Source organism: Nerophis lumbriciformis, linkage group LG06, assembly GCF_033978685.3.
Source record: "Nerophis lumbriciformis linkage group LG06, RoL_Nlum_v2.1, whole genome shotgun sequence".
Lineage (NCBI taxonomy): Eukaryota > Metazoa > Chordata > Actinopteri > Syngnathiformes > Syngnathidae > Nerophis > Nerophis lumbriciformis.
The window spans coordinates 21,258,019-21,271,072 of NC_084553.2; the positions used below are offsets into that span (position 1 = coordinate 21,258,019).

Below are 13,054 nucleotides of genomic sequence, written 5' to 3' on the forward strand. Positions count from 1 at the left end.
TCACTTTTCCGGCCTAAGTGGAAGCAATGGAAACAGGTCATTGTCGCAAGTCGGTGGACAGAAGCTGCGAGGATGTGACAAGGACGAGTGCCAGGGAGTGATGTGGAGAGGGGAGGGGTGCTGAGGGAGGGGAGGACATTAACTTGTGGATAATGACGACATATTAATGGGAAGAGTTGACTTATTAAATACTACATTCATTCACCATCATCTTGAGCATGCATTAAGCAGACGAACAGGAGAGTGTGTAGCAGTGAGTGCTTTAATGTGTGTGTGTGTGTGTGTGTGTGTGTGTGCGTGCGTGCGTGCGTGTGTGTGTGTGTGTGTGTGTGTGTGTGTGTGTGTGTGTGTGTGTGTGTGTGTGTGTGTGTGTGTGTGTGTGTGTGTGTGTGTGTGTGTGCGTGTGTGTGTGTGCCCACGGCAATGCACTAGAATGGACAGTGCTGAATATAAATCAGGTGACTGAACAGGCAGGGGTTTTCTTCAGAAGATTGTGTAATGCCCACTCCTACATCACTGCATGTACACACAACCCACTTGGCGAGCAACACAACAGGCAAATATCAGTCAGCCTTCACATGAACCAGACTGACTGACTGGACTCTCTTTGCAGCGCTCATACCATCACTGGAAGGAAGGACTACTCTTTTGTGGCTTTTTGTTTGCTGTTTTTTCTCTAAAGCTCTGCTGATGCTGAGGTGTGTGGGTGACCCCAAGAGAAAAGGAAGCGAAATAACCATGTGGATCCCGACCCCCAGCATGACTCGCCCTCAGCGGATGGTCCTGTACGGGACATGCGTGGTGGCGGTGTTGAATTCTGTAGGTCTCCTGGTGCTCCTGGTCCAGCAGAACCAGCAGCAAGTCTGGCTAAAGCAAGCAGGGTCCAGGCTGGCAGAGGTGGAGCAGAGCTCGGTGGTGGAGTTCCTCCAGGAAGTGCCAAGAGAACGAGCGGGGATGCAGGGGGCCCTCGGGAAGCCTCAGTATCAATACTCCAGGAATAAGAGGAGTGATGCCCAGGAGCAGGAAAGGGAGTTGGAGAAGGAGGCGCATCAGGAGGAGATCCACCAGCAGGAGGTCAGCCAGGAAGTAGGAGAGAAGGCGAAGACGAAGCATCATACGAAACACAAGCAGCGTCATAACCGTCATCACGTGCAGGATGACATGATGATGATGCTCACTTACTCTATGGTGCCGGTAAGATGAACAATGTAATAATAATAATTAGAGGTGTCCGATATTATCGGCCGATAAATGCGTTAAAATGTAATATCGGAAATGATCGGTATCGGGTTTTTATTATTATCGGTATCGGTTTTTGTTTTGGTTTTTTTTTATTAAATCAACATAAAAAAATACAAGATACACTTACAATTAGTGCACCAACCCAAAAAACCTCCCTCCCCATTTACACTCATTCACACAAAAGGGTTGTTTCTTTATGTTATTAATATTCTGGTTCCTACATTATATATCAATATATATCAATACAGTCTGCAAGGGATACAGTCCGTAAGCACACATGATTGTGCGTGCTGCTGGTCCACTAAATCTTATTTTATTTTATGATTTTTTTTTTTAAGTACCTTATCTTCACCATACCTGGTTGTCCAAATTAGGCATAATAATGTGTTAATTCCACGACTGTATATATCGGTTGATATCGGTATCGGTAATTAAAGAATTGGACAATATCGGAATATCGGATATCGTCAAAAAGCCATTATCGGACATCCCTAATAATAATGTAATAACACCTGGCATGTTGAATTTTTGAATTCATTTGGAAAAAAACAATTCCATTAATTCAGTAGTATTTTGGGGTGTTTTTTTCAGATTAAATTGTTGATGGACATTTGTAACAGCACCCAGGGAGTCTGCATCGCCGGTACAGCCTGACACACACTGTTCACTATTCACCTTCAAAATGTCACATCTTGTTCAATGTTGCTAACAATGTCTGTTGCAGGACCCCCAGGACCACCTGGTAAGTGGAATTTGCGTCTAAAAATGGTTACACGTGTTCTAGTACCTGGATGCTCTGGGTTTTTTGATTTACCTTAAATAGGTCTGCCAGGTGCGGACGGGATACCTGGGACTAACGGGACTGATGGCGTCCCTGGGATCAATGGGACTCCCGGTGCTGATGGCAAACGAGGGAAAAGAGGTCAGAACTCGTTTACAAAATGTCAATTTTTATCGCAAATAAATCACACAACCAAATTATCAGCAGACATTCTACATTCTACTTGAACACAAAAAGGAGAGTTTTCTGATCATTTTGTTGAAATACTAGAAATGCATGGCAGTAGATCGGGGTTCTTAATCTTTTTGATCACGGCACCCAACTTTTCCTCTACAGAGGGGCCCACTCAAATATTAACACTGAATTACCGGTAGTAGCAGTAGCGCTTTGGTGATGGAGGCAAGAAGAAACTGACTTTAAATAAGAGACCTTAAACAGAACTGCATGCTTGTTCTTTAGTGACTGACAATGGGCATGTGTCATAATACTTTTATGAATAATAGGAGTACTGTTTTGGGTCCACAGGACTACAAGGTGAGAAGGGAGAAACTGGGGATAAAGGAGATGGAGGAGAGCCCGGTCCCCCTGGAGAGAATGGCCAAGCTTCCAATGATGTCATCATCGAGGGTAAATTGCGATGTCACTCCAGTGATCATGCTACTTGATACACCATCACACTTCTTTGTGCAGGTCCTCCTGGACCAATGGGGCCCCCTGGACCGCCAGGACCTCAAGGGCCCTTAAGAACGAGGCACCACAGAGCCCATCTGCAGGCAGTTCAGACCATGGGTAAGGGGATAATAATGATTGACTTATTGTATATATCCAATAGATAATTTTAGTTTTTATAGTGAATAAGCATTTCCACCAAATTGATGCCAGGAAATAAAATACAAATGTACGCTCGAATTAATTGTAAAATCCATCCATTTTCTTCCGCTTGTTCCTCTGGAAGTGGCAAGGGGTGTTAAAAAAAAATCTATTGGGAGGTTAAAATCCCAGTCACAACAGTCCGGTTACCTAATTTACTTTTTGATGTTATTTTGTTATCTTTAAAATATATCTTTTTTTTGTAGAATCACCGTGAAGTGTTTTGTGTCAACATGCAATTAGCATAAAGCCATGTGGCTATATTTTATGTACCGGTATTTACTGGTTCTATGTTTAAAAAAAATACACTCCTGTCACTGAAATTAGTCATCTTGACTTAGTTGCTTGCCCAAAACTACCAATACACATTTTGAGTAGTTCTATATGTGTACCATTACATTTAGAGTTCAATCAATCAATCAATGTTTATTTTTATAGCCATAAATCACAAGTGTCTCAAAGGGCTGCACAAGCCACAACGACATCCGCGATACAGAGCCCACATAAGGGCAAGGAAAAACTCACACCCCAGTGGGACGTCGATGTGAATGACTATGAGAAACCTTGGAGAGGACCGCATATGTGGGTGACCCCCCACGCCCCCTCTAGGGGAGACCGAATGCAATGGACGTCGAGTGGGTCTGACATAATATTGTGAAAGTCCAGTCCATAGTGGATCCAACATAATAGTAAGAGTCCAGTCCATAGTGGGGTCAGCAGGAAACCATCTCGAGCGGAGTCGGGTCAGCAGCGCAGAGATGTTCCCAACCGATGCACAGGCGAGCGGTCCACCCCGGGTCCCGACTCTGGACAGCCAGCACTTCATCCATGGCCACCGGACCTGTGCCCCACCTCCATAAGGGAGAGGGGGGCAAAGGAGAAAAGAAAAGAAACGGCAGATCAACTGGTCTAAAAGGGGGTCTATTTAAAGGCTAGAGTATACAAATGAGTTTTAAGATGGGACTTAAATGCTTCTACTGAGGGCATTCCATAGTACTGGAGCCCGAATAGAAAACGCTCTATAGCCCGCAGACTTTTTTTGGGCTCTGGGAATCACTAATAAGCCGGAGTTCTTTGAACGCAGATTTCTTGCTGGGACATATGGTACAATACAATAGGCAAGATAGGCTGGAGCTAGACCGTGTAGTATTTTATACGTAAGTAGTAAAACCTTAAAGTCACATCTTAAGTGCACATGAAGAATAATGATCTCAGCGTCGCTAGTGGACAAAATGGAACACATTTTTGCGATATGAGTTCACATCTGAATCACAATTATCATTCATATCCATTCACAACCGATTCCTTTATTTTCTTTTAAATCAATAAAATGTATTTATTTATTGTTGAAGATTTAAAAAAACAAACATTTTTAGGCCATCTCCAGCTTACTTGCTGCGCATGTACATCATACATCAACAGCCAAGAGAGCTTTTGCAACCTGTAACCTGTTTTTAAAGGTTTTATCATAATTTTTATATAAAATAATAATTGGTTTGAAACGACAAATCGTGTTGAATTAAGAATATATTCTCATTTGAATAGTCACCCCAAGAATTGGGATGAAATCGTGAGTTGTTGTAAGCTTCACATCCCTAATCGATAGCAATGTTTGACGATGATACTAAGACAAATAAAATATCTCTTGCAGAACCACTAGATTCTATTCCTAATGACGAGACATCATTCACCAAAGGTACAAGTAAAGCTTACGAGAAGGCATCGAGGACCAATGGTGTGTTTAAAGACTGCATGCAAAATAAAAATATGACTTTTTTTCCATTACTCAAATTTGTTTTCCTGTCAGAGTGCATAATAAAGTCACTGATCAACCCCAGAAATGTGACAAAGATGGAGAACACCTTTGGTACATGGATGAAAGACACTGCTTTGCTCAACGATGAACGCATTTGGGTTGCAGAACACTTTTCGGGTATGTCGGACACACTTTGAACGAGATATGCTTCTGGTTTGAGGAGTGAAGTCTTTTGGCGCACTTTATCGCAGGTCGTGTGCTGAAGGAGTATCGGAACGTTGCTTCTCTCCGGTCCAACAGCAGCGAGGCAGTGAATGTTCGGAAGTTCTATCAGGGCTGTGGTCACACGGTGCACAATGGCTCCTTTTACTATCAGATTGCTGGCACATGCAGCATTGCCAGGTGAGGCCAATAAGACTCATCCTCCATCAACTTACAAGCATCATTGGTTCTTTGACTGAGCTCCTAACTCAAAACACTTGCATTTTAAATCAACGTCTCCCATTGATATGCCACAATTTTAACATGAAACATGCCTTTGAAAAAGAAAAACTGATTTTTATTCAAGAAATATTGTATACAAATAATACAGTAGAATGTTGTACTAACAGTAGTAGTAAATGAAGTAATACAATAAAATGTACAACATTTACCTTGGAGAGTGGACTTCTACACTGCAAAAAGTCAGTGTTCAAAAACAAGAAAAAAAATACAAAAATTAGGGGTATTTTATTTGAACTAAGTAAAATTATCTGCCAATAGAACAAGAAAATTTGGCTTGTCAAGACTTTCCAAAACAAGTAAAATTAGCTAACCTCAATGAACCCAAAAATACCTTAAAATAGGTATATTCTCACTAATAACAAGTGCACTTTTCTTGATAGAAAAAAATAAAATATTGAAAATTATTCTTAAATTAAGTAAATGCTAGCGCCATTATCTTGACATAATGATATGTGCTCGGCATTACATTTCTTGAAACCAGCAAACTTATACTAAAAACTAATTTATTGTTCTTAATGGAAATGCAACAAGGCAACCGCTTGTTACTCTCGGGGTCTACTAGCTGCTCAGGCAAATCATATTGTCTTAAAATGCATTTTCCCATCCATAACGTGACATCATCGCGTCAAGTGCGTGCTCTTTCAGTCAATTAGTGCGCATATATATTTTTTTAATTGTAATTTTGAAGAATTTATCTGAATGTGCATTAACTATTTCTGTTCAAAATTGATTGAAATGTCAATTGGTGTACTGTGCCAACTGTACTACTATGAGTACGTATTTTCTATTGTTTCATTGAAAATGAAAAAGCAAAGTCAATTTGGCTGTCATTTGTTTTAATTATGAGAAACAAATGTGTTAAAATCATGATTTTTTTTTTCATGCTTGAAATAAAAAAATATTACTTTAAAAAAGTAGATTTATACTTGTGAGTGTTGATGACACAGCTTTGCAACAGTTGATATTCTAGTTTCAAGCATGTTTTACTCAATATAGGTCATAAAATCTCAGCAACAAGCTGTAATATCTTATTGAGATAATTTAGGACCAAAACACTTAAAACAAGTAAAACACTCTAACATAAAATCTGCTTAGTAAGAAGAATGATCTCACTAGACAGAAAATAAGCAAATATCACCCTTATTTGAGATATTTAATCTTACTTAGATTTCAGATTTTGCAGTGTACAGCCTCCTTCAATCTGCTTCTCTGTCAAACACACCATCAGCAGCTTTTCCATTTTGAATTTCCGCCATTTAGATATTATTTTAACACCCTTGGCTGGCGTTAGACTCATTCTGCTTCAGTATGGTGCAGACCAGCAGTGATACTCTCTAAGTCTCATGTTTTTGTGTTTTTGATGATTTTTATTTTATTTTTAAATATAAATCTGTCCTCCAGTCCAGCCACTCAGGCAACTCATATTATCGATGTAAATGCCCATAACTGCTGTAGAGATTTATTTTACTCAAGATAAGTGTGGGATACTTCCCTTGATGCATTTTTTTCTTTGATTCGAATAGCATCCACTTCTTCTCAGCACTGTTCTTCACACCCAATTTCTTCCCTCCCATGCTTGGAAAACAAAGCTATGTCCTTCTCCAGCTATGAGCTAATGAGAATGAGCAAGACAAGATGTTTTGGTCAGAGCTTATGGAAATGTAAACTGTGACATTTGCTACACCAACTCATGGCAGGGATGCTTGTAACTTAAAGCAGTGGTTCTCAAACTTTTTTCACCAAGTACCACCTCAGAAAACTTTGGGCTCTTCAAGTACCACCTAATGTCAAACATACAAATACAGGCCTAAATATTCACTAAAAACCAGGCAAATGTTTCATTTGACAAGTACATTTAATGTTTTGGAATATTACACACAGGTTGAACAGTAACACTGTGTTTGAATATTTTGAATTAAGTGATTCTTATATAGAATCTACTAGAGGTGTCCGATAATATCGGACTGCCGATATTATCGGCCGATAAATGCTTTAAAATGTAATATCGGAAATGATCGGTATCGGTTTCAAAATTATCGGTATCGGTATCAAAAAGTAAAATTTATGACTTTTTAAAACGCCGCTGTGTACACGGACATGGAAGAAGTACAGAGCGCCAATAAACCTTAAAGGCACTGCCTTTGCGTACCGGCCCAGTCACATAATATCTACGGCTTTTCACACACACAAGTCAATGCAATGCATACTTGGTCAACAGCCATACAGGTCACACTGAGGGTGGCCGTATAAACAACTTTAACACTGTTACAAATATGCGCCACACTGTGAACCCACACCAAAAAAGAATGACAAACACATTTCGGGAGAACATCCGCACCGTAACACAACATAAACACGACAGAACAAATACCCAGAACCCTTTGCAGCACTAACTCTTTCGGGACGCTACAATATACACCCCCGCTACCTCCAAACCCCGCCGCCCCCCCACGCACACACACATACACACACCTTGTAGCGTCCCGGAAGAGTTAGTGCTGCAAAGGGTTCTGGGTATTTGTTCCGTTGTGTTTAAGTTGTGTTACTGTGCGGATGTTCTCCCGAAATGTGTTTGTCATTCTTGTTTGGTGTGGATTCACAGTGTAGCGTATATTTCTAACAATGTTAAAGGTTTTTATACTGGCACCCTCAGTGTAACCTGTATTGCTGAAGATCAAGTATGCGTTGCATTCACTTCTGTGTGCGCGCCAAAGCCGCACATATTATGTAACTGAGCCAGCATATGTTGGACTGGACGTTAAGGGGATGTTACAATTTTCGGGAGGGGCACTGAAATTTGGGAGTCTCCTGGGAGTTTTGGCAAGTATGAGAATTAGCTGTGTACCGCGGCACCGCCGCTGTATATAATCGGCGGGCCAGCTCTAGTGTTCATTTGATTTTACCTCATGGGCCAAGTGAAATTACACGGCGGGCCAAATTTTGCCCGCGGGCCAGAGTTTGACACCCATGATATACACCCCTCGCATCCCTCCCTCTCTCCCCCCCACCTCAACCCCGCCCACCTCAACCTCCTCATGCTGTCTAAGGGAGAGCATGACCCAAATTCCAAGCTGCTGTTTTGAGGCATGTTAAAAAAAAAAATGCACTTTGTGACTTCAATAATAAATATGGCAGTGCCATGTTGGCATTTTTTTCCATAACTTGAGTTGATTTATTTTGGAAAACCTTGTAACATTGTTTAATGCATCCAGCGGGGCATCACAACAAAATTAGGCATAATAATGTGTTAATTCCACGACTGTATATATCGGTATCGGTTGATATCGGTATCGGTAATTAAGAGCCGATACTGGCACTAACTCGGTATTGGAATATCGGATATTGGCAAAAAAGCTATTATCTCTAGAATCTACCAATAGAAAGAGCTTGTGTACCATTAGTGGTACTCGTACCACAGTTTGAGTAACAATTAGCCGAAAGACAGCTCCTAAAACACTCTGAAGTTGACACCATAAGTACTCCACATTCTTATAGAGATTCCCTTCAGGGCCAGGTGGTGGCCCAATAATAATAACCATGAAGTTGGCATTCATGTTGCATTTTGTTCCACAGATTTGACTTCCACACCCAGAAGCTTCACACGCTCACGATAGAGAACGCTCTCTACCACAACCTGGCCTATCTGCTGCACAACTCCAAGACCTACTTCAAACTGGCGGCCGACGAGAACGGCCTGTGGCTGATCTTTGCCTCCAGCGTGGACGAGAGCATCGTGGTAGCCCAGCTGGACCAGAAAACCTTCTCCATCACCTCCCATATCAACACCACCTATCCCCGCACCAAGGCTGGTAACGCCTTCATTGCCTGCGGGGTTCTGTACGTTACAGACACCAAGGACACAAGAGTCACTTTTGCTTACGATCTTCTCAAGGGCAAACCAGTCAATGTAACCTTTGACCTGAGGCCTCCAGGAGGAGTGCTGGCTATGCTGTCCTATAGTCCCAAGGATAGACATCTGTACGTGTGGGACAACAGCTTTGTCAAGCTCTATGTGGTCCACTTCATCTCGGATGACTAAATAACGCTGATAACTAAACTCTCAGTTTTTACAAACTGCTGAGGTTATGCAGGAAGTGGAAATTATGGTTTCAGTTGGCCAATAGGCAAGTGTGTCAAAAGAACAGTGCCGTCTTCCCAATCTACATCACAACTCATTTTTTTCACCATGCGTATCAATCAAAACATATTCTTACCTACATTTTCCAAGCTATGTTCAACTATTTGCATGATTGTATTCTATATTCTGTACATACCTTTGTATTTGTGAATGACCTTTACCATCAGGAGTGCACAAAAAATGGTTTCGCATCCGAATCACAATTCATGTTTATCCCGATTGTAAATCAATTAATAATTTTCATAAATGTATTTCAATGTTTTTTTATTTTTAATATGAATCCATTTTTAAAATATGTTTTAAGGCCATTTCTCTGCAACCAGTAGTTTTTCTAACCTCTGACCTGTTTTGAAAAAGTTCCATTGCAATTATTATACCAAATAATACATTGTGAGAATCTGTTTGAATCAGGAATCGTGTTGAATCGAGTATCGATTCTGAATCGAATCGTCACCACAGCTCAATGGTCTCTCCCTAGCTTACATCAAAGATCTCCTGGACCAACCCACCAGCTCCAGGCTTGGTCGTTGCCTTAGATCTGACAACCAGATGACCCTGAAGGTCCCACGGTCAAACCTAGTGACAAAGGGAGACCATGCTTTCTCAGTGATGGCACCAATGCTATGGAATAAGCTCCCTCTGAAAATTAAGTCCGCTACCACTCTGGACTCTTAGAGCACAGCATAAAACTCACCTCTTTACCGCAGATGACTTTGATTTATGTGTTCATTGTGAGTCTTAAATGTTTAGTTTAGATTCCTTTGTGTGTCTCAGTCTCTGTTTCTGTTTTGTTTCTCTACTCGGGCTGATGTAACAGTTGGTTGGGGGGCGCATAATAAATGAAAATAACATAACATAACATAACACAGAAATCAATTGAATTGCTAGGTGACCAAAGATTCACACCCCTATTTACCGTGTTTCCTCAAATAGTGGCCTCCAATCTAATAGTCTCAATTATTGGGAAACAAATATGTGCATCTCTTCAAATAGTAACATGTGAACTCTGTTGCTACAACAAACAAACTACACAGGGAGATACTTTTGTCTTTCAGCTGCATTTAAAGGGGAACTGCACTTTTTGCCATCATTCACAATCCTTATGTGAGACAAGAACACACATCTTTGCCCTTTTCTGTATTTTCTAAATCATAAAAGATTGCATTTAAGAGGCGGCTAACAATGCAGGTAATGGGGATACGATTCCGCCTGTAAACCACTCCAAAAGCATCCAAAAACCTCCTATACCAGGGGTGGCCAACCAGTCAGTCTGTGTTACCACAAAGCGCCACATTTTACATATGGGCACACATTAGGCTGACCATATTCTCAAATCCCAAAAAGAGGACACATATATGCTTGCCAAGGCGAGCAGCACGCCAAGGCCAGGACTAGGTGAACATTTGCCAATGATACACGAACATGCTTTATATCGTATTTTTCGGATTATATGTCGCAGTTTGTTTTTTTTATAGTTTGGCCGTGGGTGCGACATATACTCCGGAGCGACTTATGTGTGAAATTATTAAAACATTACCGTAAAATATCAAATAATATTATTTATCTCATTCGCGTAAGAGACGAAGCAAATGTCCGCAGTCGCCACGCACACGTCAGCAATCGTCACACACGTCAACCAATAAGAATTCGGCGGGGGCGGGTCATGGCAGAAGTGCATTGTGGGTCATGGCATAAGTGTATTGTGGGTCATGGGATGCTAACTGCTGCTACATCCTTAGCTATAAAAATGGATTATTTCAACATTGGCGGTAACTTATAAAAACAGAGAAGGGCTGAACTAAAATGGCACCGAAAAGGAAATCATATACTGCAGATTACAAGCTGGACGTAGTGAAATATGCAGCAGAAAACGGCGATCGAGCAGCAGAAAGAAAGGACATACCAGGGGCGACACCGGGGAGGAAGACTTCATGGGATTTAGCGATCGGGTGTGACAGATTGTTTGGTAAACGTATAGCATGTTCCAGTGACGTGCAGTCACTAGAGGCAGGTGAGGCGGGGCCTCACCTGCCATCATGGAAAGAAAAAAAATGTAAAAAGAAAAAAAAAATTAAATTGTTATATGTATCCAGTGATTATACTATAAAGTTATTTTCCATTTAACTTCACCAGTTTTAGATTATTTGTATTCAAAATCGCTGAATTTTCACATTTGCCGTTCAAATACTGAGAAGAGACAGTGCGGTGAACAGCAGCCAGTTGAGGCATGTCACTCAGTGCCGCAACATGGATTGCGCAATGACTCGGCTAACTGCTGGCCTGCTGTGCAGTGAGACTGTATTGCTATATGAATTATATTATACATTTCCATAGTTTAGTTAGCTGAGGTATATAATGTACAGTGTATTTTGTCAACAACTGTATGTGTGTAAAGTATTTCTTGTGCTGAGCGATCATAAAACGGCTGCAAAAGACGCACTGGCTGAGGCTCGCCCCCTGCACCCCCGCCGTAGAATTGTTATATCAACTAAAGCCCACACTTAAACTTTCCACGTGCAAGATTGAATCTATTTTAAAAAATTATTTCATAAGAAGCCAAAAAGTGCAAAAACAATAATGTTGGTGTTGGAGGAGTTGTGAATGACTGCAGGGACACAACATTAGAGATACACCTGCAGACTGCAGGTGTAACTAATTCACAACTCCTCCAACACGAACATTATTGTTTTTGCACTTTTTGGCTTCTTATTAAATAACTTTTGTAATCTATTTTCATGGGCTTTCCTCTTTGTGATGTTAAGTTCCTGTTATGCGCTGTTATACAGTATATGCCTTGAGCTCTTATTTTGAAGGCGCTAAGAGCGGAAGTGATGTCACGTTGCGGAGGTTTTTGAAAGAAGGTAAATAAAGTGGTCCTCGTGTAAACTGGAGCCTCCGTGTTTGTTATTTTGTAGTTTCATACAGTATAGGCGACATTTATAAACCCTCGGTTACACTTTTTTAAATAGATTCAATCTTGCACGTGGAAAGTTTAAGTGAGGGCTTTAGTTGCGGCGCATGGACTTAATTTCTAAGTAAAGGTAAGACCATAATAACGTTTTTTTTATTAAATGTGCTTTTTTGTGTGCTACAGTTTGTATGTGTAAAGTTAAAGTTAAGTTAAAGTACCAATGATTGTCACACACACACGAGGTGTAATGAAATGTGTCCTCTGCATTTGACCCATCCCCTTGATCACCCCCTGGGAGGTGAGGGGAGCAGTGGGCAGCAGCGGCGCCGCGCCCGGGAATCATTTTTGGTGATTTAACCCCCAATTCCAACCCTTGATGCTAAGTGCCAAGCAGGGAAGAATGCTGGTATGAGCTTTTAAACATAACCCATTAACTGCTGCCAATCAAATGGTGAATAAGATACTCCTTAGGGTTCATATGTTTGTAAATCTGACTGTGATGAAGTCAGTGCCTTACCAGCCATCAACCTCACCGCACGTCACTGGCATGTTCTATATGTTATAGTTATTTGAATGACTCTTACCATAATATGCTACGTTAACATACCAGGCACGTTCTCAGTTGGTTATTTATGCGTCATATAACGTACACTTATTCAGCCTGTTGTTCACTATTTGTTATTTATTTTAAATTGCCTTTCAAATGTCTATTCTTGGTGTTGGGTTTTATCCAATAAATTTCCCCCAAAAATGCGACTTATACTCCAGTGCGACGTACATATGTTTTTTTCCTTCTTTATTGTGCATTTTCGGCCGGTGCGACGTATACTCCGGAGCGCCTTCTAGTCCAAA

At 41.0% G+C, this 13,054-nt stretch overlaps 1 protein-coding gene across 1 annotated transcript; it reads left to right on the top strand.

Annotated features, from left to right (window-relative positions):
- Nucleotides 1–294: 294 nt before the first annotated feature.
- Nucleotides 295–11,415, top strand: gldn (gliomedin). The gene is made up of 10 exons (XM_061963509.2): nucleotides 295–1,194; nucleotides 1,834–1,885; nucleotides 1,967–1,984; nucleotides 2,066–2,164; nucleotides 2,549–2,650; nucleotides 2,714–2,812; nucleotides 4,545–4,628; nucleotides 4,701–4,826; nucleotides 4,901–5,051; nucleotides 8,727–11,415. The coding sequence occupies exons 1-10, from the start codon at nucleotides 691–693 to the stop codon at nucleotides 9,190–9,192; spliced, it is 1,701 nt and encodes a 566-aa protein (XP_061819493.2). The 5' UTR covers nucleotides 295–690; the 3' UTR covers nucleotides 9,193–11,415.
- The last annotated feature ends 1,639 nt before the right edge of the window (nucleotides 11,416–13,054 follow it).